Genomic DNA, 26,166 nt, shown 5'->3' with positions numbered 1-26,166 from the left:
AATAGCAACAATTAAAAAAACGGATTTCAATTATGCTGTGCGAAAATTACCTGTGTGAAACCTTTTTTTTAGGAACATGATTGTATCCAAATCCCCCTTGTGATAATCTCACGGATCAGTTCATCAGTCATTCTGTGGTAAGAAATCATTTTAAAATTTTTATTTAAAATTGAATACAAACATCACCTAGCAAAAATTAACCGCGCAATATAAAATGAATGATTAAGATGAATTGAGGACCTGGAAAGGATCCTTATCCAATTTTTTTTACACCTGTTCCTTGTCTTGACAGTGTCAGTTTTATATGAAGTTTTATAACAAAAATACAGAAAAACCCATCAGCCACCACGCCTCTGCACCCACCCAACCCAGTGAGCCGCCCACCACCCAGTGGCCGGCAAACCCTCCCTTCTCGATTCCGGCAAAAGCTCATCCTTTGAACCTTCTGCCTCTTCCTCTCACCTTTTCTTATCTACCCAGCGAAAGCAAACCCAACACAAACCCACAACATCTCCATGGCTAAGTTGAGAAAACCGAATTGATTTGTGCCGCCGCCGCCTTCAGAGACGAATATCTATCGTCAACAGAAGCTCAGATTCCCCAATTCCTTCGGCATCAATCAGGTATGGGTTTTGAAGAAATTTCGTTTTACTCAAAAGTAGACATACACAATAGGACTTTTTTTATATTTATTTTTGTTGAGTGGGTTTTTGAGTAATTTTACTGAGTATTCAGACCCGAAAGAAAAGTCGTAATATTGATGAAAACATTTGATTCCGATCGGGTTACAGATATCTGGTTATTTGTTAGGTTTAATTGCTTACTATTTGTTCAATGGGGTTTACAAGAACTGACTGAAAAGAAGGAACAGATTATGGCTTTCATAGGACTTTGTCATTCACTTGAAACCCCAGTAAGTATATGTTCTAATACTTTTCGTTCAGATTGTTTAAATGCTTCTGGGTTTAGGGGCGAGTATTGTTATTGGCACACAAATAACATAATCATGCGCAACTCCATGTATAAATTCTCCCCTATAAAAAAGTACAAGGAGTGGGGAATGACATTTTTGAAGCACCAACAAGATTCTAAAATACACTAGGCGCTAGTTGGCTAGGGCCTATCGCCTAGATGGCTAAGCCGATTTAGGTAAATATATTATATTTCGTATAAATAAGTGTCTGCTTATACTTAAAGTACATATAATTTCATCATAAACTACAAATAAAATTACATATATATTATGAAGTATTTAAACATAATGAAAACATAGGGAACGATGATATAATGTGTGTTCATTTAAGCATGCAACAAGTCTCTTACAATCTTTTGTAAAAGATAAAATGCAAAATGAAAGTTATCTATTTTCTAACTAAGGGAGTTGCAACCTAGGTAGGTGTCTAGGCTGGTCTGGACGGGCTAGGCGGGTGCCTAGATGGTCTAGGCGGGCACCTTAATAGGTCGAGGCACATTTTCTTAATTTTCAAATGCCTAGGCATTAATCGGGGCAGTGGCCAGCCACCTACCGCCTACCCCATGGGCGGGGATTTTTAGAACAGTAAGCACCAATAACAGCTCCATATAGGATTTAACATAAAAAGAAAAATAATGTTAGTGATCGGGGCCAAAAGAATGGGAAGGAAACATAGTGTTGGTGAATGGTGAGGTATGAGTATCAGAAGATGGTATGATGTTTATGATGTTTAGCGTTTAGAGAAAAAATAAGATTAAGAAGGAAAAATAGAGTTGGCAAGGATCAAAAGATTTTATGGTCACTTGTCAGACGTCAAATTAATTTTTGCAATGGAAATATAATATTCAATACTTTTTTGTGGTAAATGGCAGGCCGAAGCCAAACAAAAACAACAAAAACTAACACACTGCATCCCAAACATGAGCTTTTCCCCTCCTGTCATCATCCAAAATACAAGATGGATCAACACTGAGCTTCCTCTTAAACTTTGAACATTAATATTCAATATTTTTAAGTGTTGTATAACAGATGAAACATACTTATTAGTAGTCAGATAATTATTTATAACAACACATAATACTTTGGCCACAACAAGGGGTCAAAATTCTTTCCAACACCTGGCTTTATTTTTGACACATTAATTACCCCATCCATTCGCTCTCGCGCTCTCTCTTTTTTTTCCTCTCTTTTGAGCTCAAGATCTATTTATTACTTTGTGGCATACTCAGTATTTGTTTTGTCGACAGTGGCGGATCTTGGATATGATCATGTTCGAGTGTCACACAAATAAGCACTTTCCCACAAAGTCTGATAAATAAAACAGGGGCTTAAAATGGGAGCTGCTGCTTTGTCAGCTTCAAAGTGTGCTCCAGATGGGCAGCAAAGTCGTTTTAAAACCAGTAACTTGTCCTCCATATCTTCTCCTACTACAAAGATGTTCAAGCTTGGACGAATTTAAGAAAATTCATGCCCATGCAGTCACTACTGGTCTTGCTCGTTTTGCCTACACTGCCAGCAAGCTCATAGCCTTCTCTGCATTATCAGAACATGGTAATATGCACTACGCTGAGACACTGTTACACCAAATTCCAAGACCCAATGTATTTGATTACAATTCCATGATAATGGGTTTCTTGAAAAGCTCAGAATCTGAAAAGGGTCTCTCCATTTACACCAGAATGAGAAGGATAGGCACAGAGCCAAACGCTCGTACTTTCACCTTTTTAGTTAAAGCATGTTTTGATGTATCTTTGCTTGGTCAGGTACATGGTCAAATAATGAAGTTTGGGCATGGGTGTGATGTTTATGTTATTAGCTCACTTATTAGGGCCTCCTGTCGATGTGAAGCTGTGGAATTTGCTCGTAGAGTGTTTGAGGAAAGTTTGGATAAGAATGTGGTTTGTTGGACTAGTCTTATTAGTGGATATTGTAGTAATGGGCTGGTTCATGAAGCTCGTGATCTGTTTGATGCAATGCCAGATATAAATGATGTTTCTTATAGTGCAATGGTTTCTGGGTATGTTGGGAATGCTTGTTTCAATGAAGCAATTGACCTGTTTCGTCAATTGAAAAGCCATACACAAGTGAGGCTCAAAGAGTCTCTTTTGGTTAGCACTCTTAATGCTTGTGCGTCTGTGGGTGCCTTTGAAGAAGGGAAGTGGATTCATTCGTTTTTGGAAGAAAATGGTTTTGAGTATGGACTTGAGCTTGGTACTGCACTAGTAGATTTTTATGCAAAATGTGGATGTATTAAAGACGCACAAGACGTGTTTAGCAGGATGCCTCGTAAAGATGTAACTACTTGGAGTGCTATGATCATGGGATTTGCCATCAATGGTGAGAATGATATGGGGCTTGAGCTTTTTGCAGAAATGGAAAAGAAAGGACCTGAACCAAATGCAGTGACATTTGTTGGAGTACTCACTGCATGTAATCACAAAATTCTGGTAAATGAAGCATGGCGGTTAATAGGACGCATGAGTAAGGTTTATGGCATTGCTCTGGGGATTGAGCACTATGGCTGCATGGTTGATCTCTTGGCCTGTGCTGGGAAACTGAATGAAGCAGAGATATTGATAAGAAGTATGGCAATGAAACCGGACGGTGCTATTTGGGGGTCTTTGTTTAATGGATGTCTGATACATGACCATGTTGACTTAGGGGCGAGGGTGGGGAAGCTTTTGATTGAATTAGAGCCTCAACATAGTGGTAGGTATGTTCTTCTGGCCAACATGTATGCCAAAATGGGCAACTGGGAGGATGTGACGAGGCTAAGGAAAATGATGAGAGATAGAGAAGTAGTTACAATTTCTGCTTGGAGCTTCATTGAGACTGATGGTATTGTCCATAAATTTATAGCAGACGATAAGTCTCATTCCCATTCGAGAAAGATAAACAGAACCTTAAACCAACTCAGCAGGGCACTTGAAAGTTTTTCCATTGCCGGTGACGCATCGTTACTTTAAAGAAATCATTATCTTGGAAATGGAAGGACCAATCCGCAGGCAAGTCAATCCTGTCTTTTCGAAGACGCATCTAGCTACAATCTTTACGTTGAATACTACAGCCTAGCTGAGTTGAGTTCTGGCAAACATAACTCAAGCATGCGAGTGATATGCTGTTGTATTTAACTCAGACGCCTGCCTCCTTTGGTGTGTCTGTAAGTTTTTCGCCTTGGAACAATTCAAAGTTACTTAGCGAGGAAATTTAATTTAAAAACATCGTCTGTAATAGTAGAAATATCAAAGTGCTGATATTTCTCGTATTCTCTATTGAATCACCATGCCTTGGCTGTTTTGTAGAATTCAACTTGCGTTCGCAGCAAAGAAAGGTTGTTGAAATTCCTGTGTTCCCAATCAGCTATTTTAAAGTTTTCTCCACATCCATGAGAAGGCAGTTGCAGAAATGAGTCGTACATCTTCCTAATATTTAATTCCCACGGTTACTCTGATGTCTGCAAAACTGGCTATGAGGTACCGTTTGGTATATGGGACGGGACGGAATGGAGCGGGACGAGGCGTTCCGTCCCACGTTTGGTGCGCCTAAAACAGATGGAACGCCCTGTTCCACGGGACGAATTTTTGATGAATTTTCGTTTCACCTCACCCTCTTGAACGACTCGTTCCACATCCGTGGAACACAAAATTATAACCTCTCTGTCTCCTTCTTCTTCCTCCTTGTTTCCATCCGAGTGCATCTTTACTTCCTCTTCGTTCCGGACCATCCTGTCTCGTCCCGTTCCGTCTGCATACCAAACGATACCTGAGAGACTCCAAGGGGCACCTTGAATTTGGTGGGGCCCAAGACTTTGTCACCATGCCAAGTGGATTTTGTTTGGTCGTGAGATGATGGAAAAAGCAGGATGCTGATGTGGCTTATAAAACTCTACAGCATCTTGTACCCACCGTTTTTTCAATACCACTCTCACTCTCTCTCTCTCTCTCTCAACAAACCCTGCTTCTTTTTGTTCTTTTCCCCGACCAATTCCACTACCATTACAAATAGTCCTTCACCTTGTGGCTGTGTTGGTTTACTATACTTTTGATCAGTCATCCTGTTGGACATCAAGTTCGAAGATGTCTGCTTTGATCTTTAATGCTCCGGTTGGTGCATCCGGTTATGCTGGCTTGAAAGTCAACCCTTGGAAACTTTTTCCGGTGAATGATTCTATTGGATGGGCCAAGAAAACCGTCTCCAATGGATCAAGAACTCTCTGCATGAAGGTAAGGGAATCTAACAAGTTTATATCCCAACTCCCAAGTACCAAAGATTCTCATCCTCGGTTTGGTTCTTAATTTGTACAATTTGCGGAATTTTACAGGTATGGAATCCAATCAACAACAAGAAGTTCGAGACCCTCTCGTACCTACCACCACTCTCTGATGACTCTATTGCGAAGGAGATTGACTACATGCTCAAGAAGGGATGGATCCCTTGCCTCGAATTCGATGAGGTTAGTTGATTTACAAAGTTTAGATGCTCTTCTTTGTTCTTAACAAACAAATAAATCAGATTTTAACTTCTCTTCTGTGCATTAAACTATGTTACTATAGCTTGCATCTCTACCTCCATGGCGTATGATTTTAGTACAACTTGTTATTTGACAAAATTAAGTATTTGATTAGTTTTATCGGGTTGGTGTGCAATATGAATGACACTAACACCAGATTGGACTATTTAATCCAATCCAGCATCATATCCGACGTACTAAATATGCGCTCTATTTCGACTAATATGATCAGTCATATTTGAACTGTACGTTTGACTAGCAAGGGTAACTTCTCGATGATAATCCTGGGTAGATCGCTAATTAAGCAATAAACTTTTGGGGTTTATCTCATAACATTAACATTTAATTTTTGCAAATGTGGAAGGTTGGGTATGTTTACAGGGAGAATAGCCAGATGCCAGGGTATTATGATGGGAGATACTGGACATTGTGGAAGCTGCCCATGTTTGGTTGTACTGATCCGTCGCTCGTTCTCAATGAAATCCAGCAGTGCAAAACAGAATACCCTAATGCTTATATTCGCTGCGTGGCATTCGACAACGTCAACCAGGGTCAGTGCATGGCCTTTATCATTCAGAAGCCAACAGCTACCGCAGCCGCCACCGCCGCCGCCGCCAATGCTTAATGGCAAGTTTCGTCTATAGAAGTTTAGAGAAAATCGACTTCTCATCTTCATATCGTTGGTGTTTTCCTCTGTAATTTCTGTGTTATGTATGCATAAGGAAGGTTATGGTTTATGCTGCTCCCTGTTTTGGGAAGATAACTAGTAACTGAGTTAAAATAAACAGCTTTTCTTTTCTGGTTTGTATGTAATCCAAATCAGCAGCCCATGGTTTTGAATGAGGATCCTCTCCGATCCTCTTTGTGAGGATCCTATGAATCCTCAAATCATATTCGTTCATCGTACATTGTGCGGTTAGAAATCATTTTAAATATTTTTATTTAAAATTAAATATGAATAGTACTTGAAGATAATTGATCGTACGATATACGATAAACATACATGATTTGAGATTTTCCAAGATCTTTTATTTAAAATTAAATATGAATAGTACTTAAAGATAATTGACCGTACGATATATGATGAAAATATACGATGAATATATATGATTTGAGAATTTTCAAGATCCTTACAAAGAGGATCTGTAAGAGGATTTGGAGAGGATCCTCATTTCATGGTTTTTAGCTTTCCTTAGTTTTGGTGGGACCAAGGGATTGGAATTCCCACTAATTTGGTTACATCTGCATTTTTTTATCTGAATGAACAACTGTCATTCATGAGATAATTTATAACATAAAAATAAAAAATTCTAAGAAAATATTCAAAAGGGATATCAAATTCGAAGTGGAGATATGATAGTGCATATTTGATATAAAAAATCCTTCTAGCCGAAGTATTATCTGCTGACTGGATTTGAAGTCTTTGTGTTTAGGAGTCAAATTTAACATCAATGTCAAATTTATTTTTTAATTGGTTTAATCGTGGGTTTCTTATTTCAATAACATTTCAACCAATAAAATTTTGAAAAATTACACAAAGTATACTTTTAATACTTAATTGTATATGGAGACAACACTTTTTAAACATTTAAATGAGAAACAAAAATTAATACATGTAAAATATGATATTGTTGACTATTTTTTTAAGTTACAAATATACTCTTTTTTTTTTTTTTTTTTTTTTTTTTTTGTGGAGTTATAACATCACAATCATTCAGATTCTAACCTACATTTTCTACCTAAACCCAAAAGCCAATACCTCACAAAACAACATAAATATTCATCAAACACCATGCTCACGCAGCCATACTCATTTCCATCTGTACATAAACATTCCTCGTAGGTGATTGGGTTTATGAGATTTGGGGATTTTTGATTAACTAATGGGTATATAAAAAGGAATGGTCCTTTTGATTATTCTTTTTATAATTTTTTATATGAACAATGTTCAAATAATGTATTCTTGACTATGCCTTGGCATATGGTAATCAACATTTCAAAGTGTTGCTAAACATTGAAAAACACGACATGTGATTTTCAAAAGCATATATAAAGTCATCAATAAGTCAGAACTTAGTTATTATGTGAATACCAAGTTAAATTATTCCAGAATTGTGACTGTGTTCAAAAGAGCAATATTCAAACAAAATCAAAAGTAGAGGAAATAATGGAATACAAAGGTATAAGAAGATAAATATGAGGCTGGCCCTGCTTGAGTATCCCTTTGTTTGGCTTGCTGCTGCATCAACTCTTCTTTCACCCTCTTTATCCCCATTTCTCTTTCGAGTCTTTCTTGCTTTTCGTCCTGATATAACATTAATCATTTGTGCCTTGATGAGCTAATCTGGGCAATTCCGAGTATGACAAAATGATTAATTTTGTTTAATCATTAATCATAGTGAATTGACTTAAATTGGGGTTTTTGAGATTTGGGAGTTTTGATCGATTTGTGAGTGCCGCTTTGGTGGCCAGCTCTTTATTACTCATTTCTTTCTCTTTTCTTGGCCCATGTAGCTATTGGCATATCGCAATTTTGAATGTTGTTAGTTGTTGGTTGTTAATTGTGATTTTTCATTTATTTATTTTTTATGAAATAGTTTCACTATTGAAATATGGCTTCAAAGTTCAGCCCACCTCAATTTTGGATCGTGGGTTTATGCTTGGGCAGAGTAGACTTATAGTTACTTAGAATGAAATGGTCATACAATCTCTGAGCATCCGGCCTATGTTTGCACAATTAGTTTGTGAGGATAGTTGAAATAATCAACTAAATTGAATGTAAGTATGTATTTTCAAATTGGTTGTACTACAAAGCATAATACCAAATTTGCTTCTGCATATGTTTGAACTGATTATGCAAAAAATGATCGATGACAGGTTGAACTGATTATGCAAAAATGGTTGTGGACTGATTAAACTGATTATAGAAGTAAATGATACAAATTGATTCTAAATATGGTTTCAAAACTGATTCTGCATAAGTAGTCGAGGATGAGTTGAGTTTATGACACATAATAATTTTGTTGGAGTTGTGAGGGTTAAGTTTTATTAACAGCCTTACAGCCTTAGGGGTATGGCTGGTACTTTAAAACATTGTTTCCATGTTTTGGTGCTGGGCTTTAGTTGTTTCTATATTTTTGTCTCTCATTGACATGTTTAAAAACTAGTGGAGTTCTTTGAAATATAGTGAAAGTTTTTGTCTCTCTATATAAAGCTCCCTAAAATTTTGTTTCAACAATTTTTTTTAATAAATACAACCATTTAAAGCTCTACATAAAAAAAAAACTAATAATATTTGACAACTCGGTTAGAGAAACATAAACTTTGACATAAGACTTCAGATTATCACATCAACCATCAATTGTAATTTGACTCTAATAATTTGATATTTCCATTGGCCATGGTCTAATAATAAATGATAGATAGCTTTGGTAGAGACGTTTTTATCTTCATCCCACTACATCTTGAGTCAAAAAGCTTCATGCTCCCTTTACTGTAGATTAGAAATGTGGGAAAAAAAATGGACAAAATGAAATCAGGATGCCCCTATAACATATTTATCTACTGTGATAGATTGCTTTGGTAGAGACGTTTTTCTCTTCATCCCACTGTAGACGTGTAAATTTCGTTGCATACAAATGAGGCATCACAAAGCTCCACGTGGTATATGACTCATCACAAATGGATAAGTCATCAATGACATGTGGCACAAATCAAGCAAAGGAAGTGTAAAACATTCCCAAAATTCGGGAAAATGGAGAAAATCCCCCTTAAAATCGGCAAGGGGCCCAAAATCTCTCAATACTGGAAAGAAAGTCAAATCATCTTCACAAAATAAACAAGAATTGAAGATTGCTCACAAATAGGTAACAAGGCCTATAAATTTCGGCCAATATGAGGAAGGTGACTGAAATCATGACACAAAACATGCCTAAATTCTCTCATGGACAAATCAAGACACAAATCAAGGCCAAATCCATCTAAAGGCATAGCTTTGGAAGTCTAAAAATACAAGGATCCAAGACACACATTGAGGGTCGAAAAATTACACATTGAGAATAACCTCTGCACAAATCTTTGAAAATTAATACGCTGCTAAAACTCTCTTCGAAGAACGTACAACCAAAGCCGAAGCTTTCTGTCGACCAATGACACACCCCGACCTGAGATGTCCACTAGGACTCCGAATTGAGTTGTGCTGGCCAACACCTGGAAGGTGACGAAGCCATAAAGTGTAGTGATGTGGAAAATGTGAATAAATTTAAACCTAAAAGTACCTAAATACAATAGTGTGTTGTGAGTGGGAATGAACTCAATTCACACGTGATGACAGAGTATAAGTACAATACAGTAAAATAGGGTGAGAATGATAACATCGATGGTAATCGTCTACACCAAGTTTTGCCAATAATCTTCGTCGATACGCAATCACTACTACTAAACCTGGAGGGGTGAAAAACAAGGGTGAGTGGGCTTGAAAATAAAGTTTTAATAAAAACATTTGGAAAACGTTATAACCCCTCGTTGTAAAACCTGTATAGTTTCCAAAATATCATACTACATATAAGTATGAAAACCAAATCCATAAAAGCACTAACAACAAAAGCATGCCATGTCACAATATATCAACAAAAATAAATGTAAGGCGGGTGTGAATAAATCAACTAGCGTGCTAGTCGAAGTCATCTAATGTGACATGTACGACAGGCTAGGTGTAATAATAAACGATATATTGCTACAATCACATGAAGCTAGCGCTATGTGCAGGTCACCTACGAGTCGGAACTGCCTAATGCAGTCTGTACGACAGGCTAGCACCTACTTAGATCCAAGACTAGCGTGCAGTGCGGGAGGTGAACATACACGTGAAGGCTGTGCCCTAGCCCTGGGCGAGAGCACTAACACCGAGGTGTAGCAATGATGAGAATTATATGAACATATGCATGCCAAATTGATTCAACCATTTCAATCCACCACATAACCTTACCTGGACTTACCTGCGCGTCCCGCGTTCACCTTAGCATGTCAAAGCATTCACAACAAGTACATGCAGGTAATATGCATATGGATATGCCATGATGCAATCTAAAACTCAACCATATCATAGTGTTTTAAAATATGTATAAGACATGGGATAAAATGTATAAATCAATTTAAAAGTATTTGTGGAAACTATCAATCATATGTGTGTATATATATTATAAAAAGGGAAAGACCCAGTTACCTGAGGCCACACTACAACTCCCTAGCACGAATATCAAGGCGTCACGAACGATTGTCGCCTAGAACAAATATTCAGTCACGTCTTAGAATTCTTATCAATAGAACACATAACTTACATAAAACACATCCCCAAGGATGTTCTAGAATGATTTGAGACCCATTGACCAAAAGTCAACCATCGGTCAAAGATCGACAGTAGGGTCCACAACCCTACGTAAATCGATCCGGAAGATGTGCATCATAAATTTCCGATCCGTAACTTCAAAAGATCCACATTATGCTTCTAAAACATCATACTAAAGTTTCATTACGATCCAACAGTTGGATCTCCACCAATTGTAAATTCAAGTGACGGTTAACGTTTCATTTTATGAACTTACAAATTCAATTCGAGAAGATCCGTAGGTCAGATTTTCGATCCGTAAGTTCCTATGATCCTTAAATATTACGTACTATAATGCATTAAGGTTTAGTGACGATCGAATGGTCAGATCGTCGATTGCTATACTATTCAAGCGGCGGACCTTAATGGAACTAAGTTCAAACGATAGAAATTTCGTCAATCAGACTTCACATATGAAATTGAAGTATCAAATTTAGCCTAGGAAGGTGAGGGGATGCCTCGCCCCACGTGCTGCTGCACATGGGGTCAACTGCCCCAACTCGCTGGAAAAATCAACTATTTCTAAAAATTCTCAAATTTCATAGAAATGAAGATCTCAATTAGTAGAGCAAGTTTTATACCTGTGTCCAAGTCCAATTTGGCCGGGAAATACTTAATTCGTTCGAACCCACTGGAACCCTAAAATTTGGGTGAGCTTCGATTCTCCAAATTTGCAACTCCGCTGTCCCCAAACTTGTTTGGGCTTTGTTCCTGACCTCTAAAGAAGTGTTTTGCTGGTGAAGATCGAGTATATTTCATTCAAAATTGGCGGATTGCCACCAAGAGTCCCACGGCGCCGTCACCGCCGTACACCATGAAAATGCCTTATGTGCTTCGAATTTTTGGGTGATCAACTAAGGAGGAGGGGCGTGATTATGTTTGCAGGTGATAAGGGGTCCTAATTCGCCGAGAAATGGTGGGAATACGTCGGAATTCACTCGGGGTGACCGGGTTTTGAAACGGGTCACGGGTCAATGGGATAAGGATCGGGTTCTCAAGAATGGTCATTTGAATGTCGAATGGTATACAGATGCAGATTGGGTGGGTTTTATCACTGACTGGTAATCTACATCTGGATACTTTACGTTTGTGGGTGGTAATCTAGTTACTTGGAGAAGCAAGAAACAAAAAGTGGTGGCTAGGTCAAGTGTTGAAGTTGAGTTTCGTGGTATGTCTCATGGTGTATATGAGTTGTTGTGGTTGAAAAAATTGTTAAGAGATCTTGGATTTAAACCCAAGGGTGCTATGAAACTCCATTGTGATAACAAGGCTGCAATTGAGATTGCTCATAATCCAGTGCAACATGATCAAACAAAACATGTGGAGATTGATCGACATTTTATCAAGGAAAAATTGGATACTGGAATTATTATACTTCCGTTTATGGGATCTGAAAATTAACTCACTGATGTGCTTACTAAGGTTGTGTCTAATAGTGTGTTTTCCAACTCGCTTGACAAGTTGGGCATGTGTGACATCTTTGCTCCAACTTGAAGAGGAAGGGGCAGATTAGGGTTTGACAAATCAACCCTAGAGTGTTATAATTGTCATGAGCTTGGGCATTTTCAGTGGGATCAACATGCAAACTATGCAGAGACAAAAGAAGAGATGTTATTGATGGCGCATATTGATTTCAAAGAAGCTGAAACTGAGCACATTTGGTTCCTCGATTCTGGGTGCAGCAACCATATGTGTGGCAAGAGGGATATATTTATTGACTTTGGTAACAGTTTCAAAGAATCAGTAAAGATGGGAAATGATTCAAGTCTTATTGTACAAGGCAAAGGCATCGTTCGAGTAGAAGTGAATGGAATAGTTCACGTGATCACAAGTGTTTTCTTTGTACCAGAACTGAAGAATAATCTGTTAAGTATCGGGCAGCTGTAAGAAAAGGGACTCGCTGTGCTTATTCAACAAGGGAAATGTAAGATCTTTCATCCTGAGAAATGGCTAATCATTGAAACTGAGATGACTCAGAATAGAATGTTCGTTGTGCACGCTCATTGCCCATCAGGCAAAATGTTTCTCCTATCTGACCATGAATCAAGCCAATCTTTGGCATCGTCGATATGGACACCTCAGCTAGAATGGACTCAAGGTACTCAAGCAAAAAAAGATGATGGAAGGGCTACCACAGTTCAAAGCTATTCAACGAGTATGTGAAGGCTATCTTGTAGGGAGACAGCACCGTGATCCCTTCCCAAAAGAAAGCATTTAGAGTGCTTCCAAAAGACTTCAGTTGGTGCATGCTGATTTATGTGGTCTGATAAATCCAATTTCAAACAGCAACAAAAGGTATCTCATCACCTTTATTGATGATTTCAGCAGAAAAACCTGGGTTTATTTTTTGACAGAAAAGTCAGAATCCTTTGCTACTTTCAAAACCTACAAAGCAAGGGTAGAGAAAGAAACTGGAGCATTCATTCAAAGTCTGAGGACAAATCAAGGGGGTGAGTTCACATCATAAGAGTTCACAAGCTTCTGTAATGAGCATGGGATACATAGACAATTGACCGCTGCATATACTCCCCAGCAAAATGGTGTTGCCGAGAGAAAAAATGGGACCATTATGAATATGGTACGAAGTATGTTGTAAAAAAAGCAAATCCCTGAAACCTTTTGGCCTGAAACTATGAATTGGATGGTGCATGTGCTGAACAGAAGTCCAACACTTTCCATGAAGAGCAAGACACTTGAAGAGGCGTGGAATAAACTCAAACTATCAGTGGAGCATTTCAGAGTTTTTGGTTGCATATCACATACTCATGTACCTGACAACATGATAGTGAAACTTGATGCCAAAAGTTTCAAATGTATATTTCTAGGGGTAAGTGAAGAATCTAAAGCTTATAAGCTGTTTGATCCCATCTCAAAGAAGATAATTATTAGCAAAGGTGTGGTATTTGAAGAAGACCAAGAGTGGAGTTAGGATGATGGCCATAAGCAAGCCATATTGGCAGATTTAGAATAGGAAGTTGATGAAGAAGCAAGTACAGAAGAAGAAAGCAATGAAGATCAATCTAAGGCAGTTGAAGAACAAGAGGAAAATGGGTCTGACATCAGCAATTTTTCCGAATGAGACACTTCAAACATCGACGAATCACCTCCAGGAGGACGAACATGAAAACCTCCTACATGGATGAGGGACTATGAGACTGGTCAAGGTCTCTCCGATGAAGAAGGTGTGAATTTTGCTCATCTAGCTTTGTTCACTAATAGTGATCCAATGACATATGAAGAGGCAGTGAAAAGCGAAAAATGCCCCCACAAACACACCTTGTTCACTAAAACAGCAAATGGAGGTAAAATATTGGTTGTTTGTTTGTATGTTGATGATCTTATTTTTACTGGGAATGATGAAGTGTTGATTATGAAGTGTTGATTGAACAATTTAAGAAGTCCATGATGGTTGAATTCGACATGACTGATCTTGGAAGGATGAGATACTTTCTGGGGATTGAAGTGTTGCAAAAGGAGGATGGGATCTTTATAAGCCAACAGAAGTATGCTCAAGCAGTTCTTGAAAGATTCAACATGAGTCAGTGCAACTCGGTGCAGAATCCAATGATTCATGGTTTCAAACTCACAAGGGATGAAGAATGAGTGAGTGTTGATGGTACTCTATACAATCAAATGGTTGGAAGCCTCATGTATCTGATAGCCACACGCCCTGACTTAATGTTTGTTGTAAGTCTAATCAGCAGGTACATGGCATGTCCCACTGAGTCTCATTTGATGGCAGCAAAGAGAATTCTAAGGTATGTAAAGGGAACAACTAGTTTTGGGGTGTTTTATAGGAAGGGAGGAAATGAATAGCTCTTTGGTTACACGGATAGTGACTATGCCGGAGATCAGGATGACAGAAAGAGTACATCAGGCTGTCTTTATGTTGAATTCAAGTGCAGTGTCATGGTCTTCAACGAAACAGCCAGTGGTTACTCTTTCTACCACCGAGGCTGAGTTTATCGCTGCAGCATCGAGTGCGTGTCAAGTTGTTTGGTTAAGGAGAATTTTGAAAAGTTTAAGCCATGAGCAGTACGATTCTACAGTGGTGTATTGTGACAACATTTCAACCATCAAACTCTCGAAGAATCCAGTAATGCACGGTCGTAGCAAGCACATAGACGTTCGTTTTCATTTTCTTCGAAATTTGATCAATGATGGAGTAGTAAAGCTAAAACAGTGTTCTACACAGGAGCAAATTGCAGATATTATGACTAAGCCGTTAAAGTTTGAAGTTTTTTCAAAGATGCGAGAAGCACTGAGAGTTTGTGAACACCTTAGAATAAACTGAATATCAATGGTATTCAGTTTAAGGGAGGATGTTGAAGTAATCAGAAGTCTAGTTGTTAGGGTTCCTTTATTCTAGGGTTTATTCCTGGACGTTCAAATAACCCTCCTATTATTGCGGGACAAGTTGTTTTTAGTTTTAACTTAGTCACTTACCACGATTTTAGGTCCTGTATAATCGTGGGTTGCTGTTTCATGTTTCTGTTTTGATGTAAGGCTATTTAATAGCCAAAGTTGTTTGTTTTCAATAAGAATTCTCCCAGTTTTACTAGTGCAATCAGGTTTTATGTTCACAGAAGCTTTCTGTTGTTTTACTTTGGTTCCAACAAACTTTACTTTTAACTTATATATAGATGCCTCTTCAGTTCCCAATTGCAAATTGCGGTGGTCAAAATCATAATTGATATATTAGGGTTGAAAAAACAAAAATGAGGGGCCGGTTGTAAATAATAAATCACCCATCATTAGACATGCATCAAGCCATACACAATATGCATAATTTAAGGCCTTTTGCCTTGATACACATTTCAATTATTTTTTATTATTGATTGTTGAGCTTTATGAATATAGTCCATTTATTTATTTATTTATTAAATAAGGATAGTCTTTTTATTAAATTCGCACAGGGTCCCTAAAATGTTAGAGACGGCCATGAGCAGTGAAGATTGAAATACCTCTGTTAGTTTTTCTTATCCTGAAATGCTAGATTGTAGTAACAAAACTACCAACTGAATTTTTTTTTTTAAATAAATAAATAAATCACTTCCTCTGCTTAAACAACTTTGTACAATATGCATGCACCAGGCAGTCGACAGCAGTATCATATATATATATATATATATATATATATATATATATATATATATATATATTAATACATACACTAAACCAATTTATGCAGAAGATAGGGAAACGGTGGGGCAACAATCATTGATCAAAATTAATTGAAATCCGTATCATTGATTCACCGCCAAAAGTTACATAATCTCAGTCGGTGAGATTGTGCCAACGTGGGGGGTAGGGTTGTAATTATATTGAAGTTTTTAACGGGCAACATATTTTTTCTGTTAGGGGTCATTTTTCGAACCTTAATTTTGAACATTTTGGGCTTTGTAATTCAGCCCGTGTAGAATTTGTAGGCATGTTCTTATGGTTAATTTAATTTGAGGTGCTTTTTGTTAAATAAAACCATAGACTGGTTTTTTTTATTAAAATAGTCTTAGTCCAAATCATTTTCATTAAAACTCCCTAACATAACCCTGATCATGATAGTAGTCATAACAAACAGAACATTCAATAAAAAATAATACAGCAACACACATATAAACCATACACAACTTCAAATCGTCAAATCCAGCATCTTCAGAATCGTAAGTCCCCAGCTAAATTATCATTTGCTTGTTTATATGTCATAGAACAACTTTGAAAATGATTTCATATGCTCGGATTGCAGACAAATGACCACTGATAAACTCCGATCATTAGTTGCACTTCCTAATACGAAAGCTTTCCCCTCAAATGGAATTCCACAAGGTCCCACAAAAATAGGTCGACCCCATCCAAAATCAGCGTCATAAGTTGGCAACCTAACCCAACTAGTTATTCCAAGATTAGGGGACCTAAGAGAACCAGCCCCGCGAACAAGGGCTGAACGATCAGGCTGAAGCTCAATGAAGTCAACTGCCGATCTAAAATAATTGTCGTTAATCTTCGATAGAACATTGTGAATACAACTTGAAGCATACCATGTTGGTTTTGATTGGAGATCCCCCGCCGTGGAAATAAGGGTAGCTGTGACAATCACATTCCCAAAGAAACCAAGTGGGAGTGGGGGTTGCAGTCGGGACCGTCCATCAACAACAACATGTAGTTTGCTCTTTTGATCAACGGGAAGTTCACGTGCCATGGATGCACATTTCCAAACATGACCTGCTAATATCTCATATGTGCTATAGTTGATCGTGTTCCCGTCTTCCTTGGACTTGGCTTTCAAGATATTGAGTTGGTTTCTCGTCAATTTGAACACTGAGATTGTTGTGTTCTCAACACCACCGTCGTCTTTTGCGTTGCTGAGAGGTTTTGTTGTGGTTGCAAAAGGTTGGTATTCAACGTTAAGTTGAGGCGGGTCTCGGGCACAAAGTAATGTCCTGTCCATGTATGGTGGAATATTTGTAAGGTCATCTAGGTTACCACGAGCCATATCCGACCATGTATTTACAAAGTGGAAACCAGAAACTCCATCAGCTACGCAATGTGCCATACCAACACCAAGTGCCACTCCACCACATTTGAAGCGTGTGACCTGAATATACAAAATAAAGCCATTCATTGCAAGCTTAAAAACTTTTCAAGGAATGCCCAACTTCAATAAATTGATCAGTAGAAGACGTTGGAAATGAATCTCATATAGAAGGAACCTTGTATGGGGTTATAAGTAGTTGGACTATTTTCCATATTACCAATTGGTTTTACAGTGGAACCTCAACTCTTCAATGCTATCAGAGCATGTTGTCCCACGTGTAAAGCCCAACGGCCATACATGTTTTACGTCACCCGAGTAGTGTCGTGCATATGTTAGGCTTGAAAATTTGTCACACATGAAGACTTAAAATTGTAGGTCGAGCATATTTTACCAATATAGGCACTATTTTTGGGAAGAGGATCATCTCTGGAGTCGGTTCCATCGGAGCCTCCGGATCCTCCTCCTTCCTCTTCTTTCTCTGCAGGTTTTCGGTCCCTGGAGTCGACGTCGTGACTTCTCCAGAGCTAATTATCGGAAAACTTCAAAACCACACAGTCGGCGATGACTACTACGACGTTACCGATAACTAGCTTCGGAGAGCCCACGACGCCCACTCCGGAGGCCAAAAAAGTGCGAAGAAATAAGAGGAAGGAGGAGGATCCATGGAACCGGCTGCGGAGAGGATCCTCTCCCCTCCCCTATTTTTGTAGGTCCATTAAATTAAATGAGTGATTTTGTACGGCTTTTTTCACTTTTGTGCACTAGCGATTGATTCATTGACTAGGAAAGAAAAAAAAAAGAGTTATTTAGCAAGTAAAAAAAGGTGTGGGTAGAGCAAGTTGTTTTGAGCATTTTGTTTTTGTTTTGTGCATTCATTGACTAGGAAGTCAAAAAAAGAGTTAGCCTTCTTTGTCATGCACTGACTTTAAGCATTTGTTTATTTTGTGAGGGTAAAAACAAAACAGGTACGTGAGAATGGCATCTCTCTTCTTCGACGTGTGCATGTCTCTTTGCTTTCAATCATAATCTCCATCAAATGAGTAAGATTTAGAACATGTGTGTCAGTGAGCGTATAGTTGCATGTGCTTATTTATTTTTATTTTATTCTCGTACAAGAGATATTGTACATTAAACAAATGATTAAAGGTTTATTTGAAATTGTTTGTAAAACAACCTAAAGCTTTAGAAAAAATATTTTTTATTTTCGCAATGAGCACTATTAAGTGTTTTTTTAAGATTTGTTTTTATTTTTACTAAGAATTAATTTTAAAAACAATTTCAATCATTTTAAAACAATTCTAAACAAGTCATAAATTGGGAGGCGAAGCGAACCACACATCAGCTCTCAACTAATGTAGCTACTCTGACCGATGTTTACGTCTAATGCTTATTCATGTATATTCTACATGGTTTGTGTTCATAGAATTTACTTGGGTTTGTGTACGCAGAGAATTTTTGGTTTCCTTGATAGACCTGATGGTCACCATAAGATTTCAAAGTAATTAGACCTCAGGACCTCAAAGTGTAAGTATCACAAAAACAAATATACATGCTCAAATATGGATTAGATACCTGCACCACCAGGAGGGGATAAGAGGAAAGGCCAGCGGAACTATCAACAGAGGGAATGAGGCTGCTGAACTCGTAAGTGGGTGCAAAGTCGCCTAAGTAATCAAGGTCGACAGAGGTGGTCTCCGCCACAACGAACAGCACGCCCTCCGCATTGCAATCGATCTCCAAACGGCCCCCGTTTTGCACGTTTTGCTTGAGACGGCCAGCCAAGGGGTAGAAGAGCACGAGGGCCTTGGATAGAGCGTGCTTTAGCACCGCCGGGTCGAAGAAGTCTGACCTACAGTTTTGATCAGGCTTGTAGAAGTAGACGCTCGGCGTGTGATTGACACGACGCACCAGGTCCAAGTTGGACAACCACAATGCTCTCGGAGGCATCTCCTCCACCGGCTTCACCATCGTTGACTCCCTCACGCTCACCTTCATGACCTTCTCCGCCATCCTTTCTTTGGATTCTTCTTTTTTTGTTGTTCTTAACGCAGGACCTTTATTTAGATTAAGAAGAAGAAATGAAAATACAAGGTAGACCTCGGACTAGAACCAAAACTGTATCTTATATGATGATTATCTCCCCTCCTAATTTCTCTCATCTTCATTCTTTTCTATTTAAATGGTTATAATTTAATCACGTCAATATTTTATATTAATTTTTTTATAAAAACAGTAAAATAAAAAATAATATGTGGAAGAAAGGGATAAGAATAGGAGGGATAGAATCCTTCTTTATTTTATATATATATATATATATATATATATATATATATATATATATATATATATATATATATATATATATATATAAGGGGTGAACCAAAGGTAAGAGCGGAAAAGGAGAAAGTTTGGACTGAACTTTTTACGTTTAATTATGAGAGGTAACTTTTGGATTTTACATCTAAAAACGTTTACTTGATTGTACAATTGATGTTAAACTTTAGAGTAAACTGTCGATTTGCCCCTTAAACTTTTACCTAGTTTTCGATTTCCTCCCTAAACTTTTCGATTGGAAAATTAAGGACTCAAACTAATTTTTTTAGCCAATTTGCCCCCTACCATTAGTTTTTCAAACATTTCATCCATATTTCTGTTAAGTGAGATTATGTGCTTAACATGTGAGGGTAGTTAAGTCATTTCACTCTTAAAAATGATTAAAAAAACTGAAGAAAAAAAATTTAAGAAAAAAAACTTTCCTCAAATTTTTCCCTCTAATTCCTATGCACGAGAAATGACATATGGTGTTATTATCTTCAAAAGTATCTAAGTTAGTCTTTTTCTTGAAGCATGTACTGCCATTTTTATTTTCTTTAACAAATTAATAATTTGACAATTGCTCATGGTGTTATTGTCTCCAAAGCAGTGCGTTAATATAAGTATGTTACGTGTTGTGCTTCATTTTAGAGACATTAAGACTTTACTAGTATAAGAGTTAGAAGCGTTATAAAAATAGTTTCCAGTAGTTAACATGTCCGCCATCTAGTAAAAACTACAACAAGTCAAAGAAAAAAACTACTCCAATCACCAGCATCAAAACTCCAAAGATCGGCTAACTGCACTAATCCTAACTATTCCTCCAATTTTCTAGCAATAGTATCCAACCAAATCACAACAAAAAAAAAAGCATATCATACCCACGCAGTTCCACAAAGCTTTGCTTGCCTCCTCAAAGTACAATGTTTTCAAATAATAAATTAATTACTATAAAAGAGAAGAAAGTGCACAACTCAACCTAGAATCAAATGATGGATATTTCAAATGCATTCTTGCACATTTAACACCATGAGCATTTGTCAAATTATTAATTTGTTAGAGAAAATAAAAAGGGTAGTACATGCTTCAAGAAAAAGACTAACTTAGATACTTTTCAAGACAATAACACCGTATGTCATTTTTCATGCATAGGAATGAGTGAAAAATAAAATTGAGGATATGAATTAGAGGGAAAAAATAGAGGTTTTTTTAAAATTTATTTTCAGTTTTTTAATCATTTTTAAGAGTGAAATGACTTAACTACCCTCACATGTTGTGCACATAGTCTCACTTAATAGAAATATGGATGGAATGTTTGAAAAACTAACAGAAGGGGGCAAATTGGCGAAAAAAATTAGTTTGAGTCCTTAATTTTCCAATCGAAAAGTTCAGGAGGGGAATCGAAAGTTAGGTGAAAGTTTAGAAGGCAAATCGACAATTTACTCTAAACTTTATGATCAAATGCTGTTAGATCAATTTGAGATTATATTGACTCTAGAAATTATAAAGTCTACGTGACGCACAAGTCAAGTAATTAGGAGCTAATTACGTTCTTCGGTGGCTTGAATGTTAATGTAGACGTACCAATTCGCAGCCTATCTCAGTTGAGCGGATAACTTATATGTGATAATGTGATGAAATGCGCTGCTAACTTTTGTATCGAGCGACTCCAACATACGAATGAACACTCTCGACCTTAAGTTCAAAAATATGAAGACAAGGTTATGCAAAATCACTGTGAAGTTCTGGATTTTGTAACCCGGGTTCAGCAATCTCATCAATATTGTAAAAAAATAAGTCCGCCAAATCGGTATCAAACTGTATGGACAATGATTAATGGCGAAGCCAAGAAATATTTGAAGTTGGGCTAAGCTAAATGGTTTGAATTTATGAAAATTAGAAGAGAAATGTTAAGGAGACTCTCATAACTCTCCATGGATTCTGCCACTTAATGTTTTTGGCACACTTATCATGCTAACATTATAAAATATTGTGCTAAAAACATAATGTTCGGAAGGTCTATAAAAAGTTATAGACACATAACAATAACAAATGGCATACCATTTACTTTAACTGAGATGTCAAAGCTGACATGGTAAAGAAGGTTAATCTGACATGGACAAATAGATGTCAAATTTGAAGTTGCATTCAAATATGATTTTTGTTATTTCCAAAGGCATTCCACTTGCCTTACCTTAAATGCTAGCATATTTAAGTATTATTTTATTATTTTTAAACCAACAAGAACTGAACTTTTATTATTTTTGTTTAAAAAAAACATAAATGCAACAACAAATTTTTACATATCGGGTGGAAGGAAAATATTAACAATATGTCAAATCACCAAGTTAGCCATCAAATTGAAATTTGATGTTTTGAATTTGAGGTTTCCTTTGAAAATACTCTTAGTGACACACCTCGACCGAGATCGAGGCATGCTAGCCGTCACATAAGGGTGACGTAGCCATGTGCACAGTGCGGAAGCAATAAAGATGAGAAATATACGAATAAATAAAAACCGAAAATTACTAATGTGCACTAATAAACAGAAAGTGTTAGGAGTGAGATATAAGAGTAAATACTCATAATCAGAGCATAGGAAGTCTAGGTGCAGTCATGTAGGACAAGTACTAGTTATACAGTACCAGAAAATGTCCTACTAAATATATAATTTGTCAGAACCGCCGAGATCCTCGATTGCCACCAATAGCAAGTCTACCTAAAACCTGAAGGGGCGCAAAACAAAAAACGTGAGTGGGCAAAAACAAAGGTTTTGAAAACACATTTAACTTTCAAATGCTCTAACCCATCGCCGTAAAACATGTATAATTTTGCTCAGAAATAGAATATAAACATATGCATAATATATATATATATATTTCAATTCAAATCATGCTTCACATAACCATATTCATAAGTATGTCATGCCAAAACATAAAATAGAATAAGTAATTAAGGTGAGAATAAATTCATGGAAAATAACATGTTAGCCGGAACCTCTGTAGAAGTCTGTACGGCTGAATTCATAGCTCATTAAACAATCTAGTCGAAGTCACTACAATGACCTATACGGCACTACATTGCACACAAGTCGGAACCACTAAAATGGTATGTACGACAAGACTGGGTGTAATATAATTATGTTCAATACTATGCTCTCATTATAGCTGGCGATAAATCGTTAGTCACTTACGAGTCAGAACCACCTATGATGGTCTCTACGATAGGACTGTGCACCTAAATTAGATCCAATGTGAGCACATGGTGTGAGATGTGACATTATATACAGGCATGAGCCATATCTCTGGCTAAATCACTAACATCGGAGTGCAGGTTTATGAGCTCTATACTTCTCAATTAATCACAACCGTTATTCACATTCACAATTCATGAAATCACATGGGCTTACCTAAGCGTCTACAGCACCACAATTATACATTATGCATCATATACTAATTCATATATTGAACATAAATTTATATGCATTGCATTTCAATGCATACTTTCATTTAAACGTATTTTCTGGGAAAAATATCAAGTATATAAGTATATACTGAAAACCAAGAGGCCATTCACTGGTATGTCTAAGGATCGTAGCCCCCAAGTCGCCCTTGACTGCGCTCGTCCTCAGGATAATTCTCCCCTATATGTGAAACAACTATAAAAACATTCATTTAAAGCACATAATCAATACTAGCTAATAATTTCTCATACATTGCTCAAATGAGATGTTTGAATATACCACTGTGACCTACATAACCTCACAAACATCCCCATATTTTTAGAAAAAAATTCTGACCACCCACGTGCCACCACGCGCTGGCCAAGGCACGGCCAAACGCGCCACCCACGCGCGGGCACGTGCCAGGCACATTGACGGCAGCAGTTAACGCCGTTAGGAATATTCCGTCCAAAAGCAAGCATATACCGTTAATTATTAACGGCGTCATCTAACGTCGTTAGCATATTCCGTCAAAACTGACGGAATATGCCCTCATCTTCTTCGACGAGTCGCCGGACGCCGGTGACTTCGCCGGTTTCTGGAATTTATTTCAAAACCTTATATCTTCTTCATTTCTTAACCAAATTCCATGAAACTTGACCCATTTTGAAGATCTCACCAAGACGAACAAAACCATACCTGAGTGGAGCCCTGAAACTACCGGAAATCCGTCGGAAAAAAGCCTCGATATTCCGGCAAATCTTAAAACTCGTCGTTCTTCATAATCTGACGTCCAAATTCTTACAACAAACCACTATGAGCCTCGTGAGGACCTTCTTAAGCTACCTATAAGCTTGAAATCCCAAAAAACACACGATTTTACGATTGCATGAATAGTGACATAAATCGAGTTAGGGTTTTCACAAGTTTTCAAAGAAGTTCTTACCTAAAAATGGCACCATTCAACTCGTATGAATCTCAGGAACATGATGGTGTCCTTTAAACCCTCGATCTGCAAACTTTCCACTAGTTTTGTTGTTAATCCGTACGGGATAAAGGAGAGAGAGTGAATCCAAGGGAAAAAACACGGGAGAAAAGAGAGAGAAAGATATTTTTGTGGGTGTGTGGTCCAAATTGGGTCACCAACCAAACACATAAAACTTTAAAAAAATTATTTAGTCCAAACCTTAGCCCATTCACACACACCACCACCAATCGCTCAAGGGCAATTTCGTCAATTCACGTTATTGATAACTTTAATTTGGGACGAGCTGTGACACTTAGAGCATCTCCAAATGAGATGCCAAATTGTCCACATAAGCTATAACAGTAAAAAAAAGACAACCGCTAATTGTTTCCAACTAAAATGCCAAATCCTATGTGGCATAACATGGAATGGCAGCAAAGGGGCTTGACATTAGCTTCAATTTTGTTTTACTAATTATTAAATGTCTTTTATTAATATTTTAATGTCATTTATTAAAAAAAAAGCCAAACTAATTCCTTTATCTTAATCATCCCAGCAACCTTTCATCATAGAACAACACAATACAAGAAAATTACACAATTCTGAAACAAACCCAGATGCAGAAACGAATTAGATGATCCAATTAAATCAACCAGAGCACACAATTCAATCCAATCTCAATTGATTGAAGGATAAAACCCCAATTTTGAACATAACGCAATTAATAAAATCGAAAAAAGGGAAGCAAACCTTCGATAAAATAAGCAGAAGAAGGCCACCCTCTAACGGTGCTCATAGACATGGTCTCCTCCTCACTCAAAGGTTTGGCCAACTTATCAACCAACTGAGCCAGGCCATGTGATCTCGACCGTGGATGAGGGACCCAGTAAGAGGCGCCCGGCAAAAAGGGGAGCCAATCGGGCACGGATCGGCGGACGATGATCCAGTGGATGGCGTCCTCGAGCTTGCGCAGAAGGGGATCAGAAGGCGAGCCGGCAGAGGAGAGTAAAACATAATGTAATAAAATAAGATAGAAATTAAGAAAAAAATAATAATGTAATAAAATAATAGCAAAATATAAAAATATGTAAAAATACCGTATAAGCTGTTAAATTTAAATTTTAAATTCAAAATTTGACATCTCCTTTAAAGATGATCTTAAATACATTTCCCACATTGGAATTAACATTTGATAGTCATGTTGAGTGATAAACCTTCATACCTTAAAAGGTCACGTTTTCTAGGCTTTAGCCTTCAGAACTTTCAAATCAAATCAATAAAATAAATATCTTTTATTCCTTGATACCTTGGAAATGTGGAAGATAATTATATTAAATGAGTAAAGTAATCAATTGAAAGTTAATAAATATTCTTTGTTTTGAAAGTTGTGACTTAATGGAACTTTTACATAGAGAGACAAAAACTTTAATTATATTTCAAAAAACTTCATTAGTTTTTAAACATGTAAATGAGAGAGAAAAACATTAAAAAAAAAAACTAAAATCTACTCCAAAAATATGGAAACAGTATTTAAAATATAAGTCATACTCTAAGACTTTAGGGCTATTAATGGAACCCAACCTCTACAATAACAAAATTAATATGTGTCATAAGCTGAACTCATCATCGATTATTTCTACATAATCAGTTTGAATCCTTATTACTACAACCAGTTAAATCCGTCATCGACCATTTTTGCAGAATTAGTTCAACTCGTCCTCCACCATTTTTGCAGAATCAGTTCAATCCGTCATCCACCATTTTTGCAGAATCAGTTTAATCCCTAATTGACCATTGCAGAATCATTTCAACCCATCCTCAACCATTTTTGCAGAATCAGTTCAAGCAGTCCTCTATCATTTTTGCAGAATCAGTTCAATCAGTACTCGATCATTTTTGCAAAATTAGTTCAACCTCGTACTCAACTATTTTTGCAAAATCAATTTAACCCGTCTTCGACCATTATTTTTTTAGATTTTCCTGGCCTTACTCGGTGGACTTGGCCTTTCCATCTTGATGCTAACTTGCTAGAGTTTTCTAGCA

General features: G+C 37.3%; 3 protein-coding genes across 4 annotated transcripts in view; 2 read left to right on the top strand and 1 right to left on the bottom strand.

The window, feature by feature from the left end:
• The first annotated feature begins 310 nt into the window (after positions 1–310).
• On the top strand, positions 311–4,917 carry LOC126618501 (pentatricopeptide repeat-containing protein At5g66520-like). 2 transcript variants are annotated; one of them, XM_050286593.1, is made up of 4 exons: positions 311–623; positions 811–913; positions 2,221–4,133; positions 4,276–4,917. In XM_050286593.1, the coding sequence occupies exon 3, from the start codon at positions 2,347–2,349 to the stop codon at positions 3,937–3,939; it is 1,593 nt and encodes a 530-aa protein (XP_050142550.1). In that variant the 5' UTR covers positions 311–623; positions 811–913; positions 2,221–2,346; the 3' UTR covers positions 3,940–4,133; positions 4,276–4,917. The 2 variants fall into 2 exon arrangements, with proteins under 2 accessions (XP_050142550.1, XP_050142549.1); XM_050286592.1 differs by lacking the exon at positions 811–913.
• On the top strand, positions 4,901–6,282 carry LOC126618508 (ribulose bisphosphate carboxylase small subunit, chloroplastic 3-like). The gene is made up of 3 exons (XM_050286601.1): positions 4,901–5,196; positions 5,295–5,426; positions 5,848–6,282. Exons 1-3 carry the CDS (start codon positions 5,050–5,052, stop codon positions 6,106–6,108), a joined length of 540 nt encoding a protein of 179 aa, XP_050142558.1. The 5' UTR covers positions 4,901–5,049; the 3' UTR covers positions 6,109–6,282.
• Positions 6,283–16,520: 10,238 nt separating this feature from the next.
• LOC126618503 (shikimate O-hydroxycinnamoyltransferase-like) overlaps positions 16,521–26,166 on the bottom strand; it is a 38,639-nt gene continuing 28,993 nt past the window's right edge. The window contains exons 2-3 of the mRNA XM_050286595.1: positions 18,974–19,428; positions 16,521–17,461 (exon numbers count right to left, since the gene is read on the bottom strand). Coding sequence (XP_050142552.1) covers positions 16,562–17,461; positions 18,974–19,411 — 1,338 coding nt within the window. The 5' untranslated portion in view covers positions 19,412–19,428 and the 3' untranslated portion in view covers positions 16,521–16,561. The remainder of the gene's footprint in view (positions 17,462–18,973; positions 19,429–26,166) is intronic.

Source organism: Malus sylvestris, chromosome 4 (assembly GCF_916048215.2).
Source record: "Malus sylvestris chromosome 4, drMalSylv7.2, whole genome shotgun sequence".
Classification (NCBI taxonomy): Eukaryota; Viridiplantae; Streptophyta; class Magnoliopsida; order Rosales; family Rosaceae; genus Malus; species Malus sylvestris.
The sequence above is the reverse complement of the archived record's forward strand: the minus strand, read 5'-3'. Positions and strand labels throughout refer to the sequence as shown.

Bases quoted from the DNA above. Each gene is read 5' to 3' on its own strand.
- LOC126618508 (XM_050286601.1), top strand. From the start codon at position 5,050: ATGTCTGCTTTGATCTTTAATGCTCCGGTTGGTGCATCCGGTTATGCT. The intron at 5,197-5,294 runs GTAAGGGAATCT...GGAATTTTACAG, and splicing joins CAAGAACTCTCTGCATGAAG to GTATGGAATCCAATCAACAA. The intron at 5,427-5,847 runs GTTAGTTGATTT...CAAATGTGGAAG, and splicing joins CTTGCCTCGAATTCGATGAG to GTTGGGTATGTTTACAGGGA.
- LOC126618501 (XM_050286592.1), top strand. From the start codon at position 2,347: ATGGGCAGCAAAGTCGTTTTAAAACCAGTAACTTGTCCTCCATATCTT.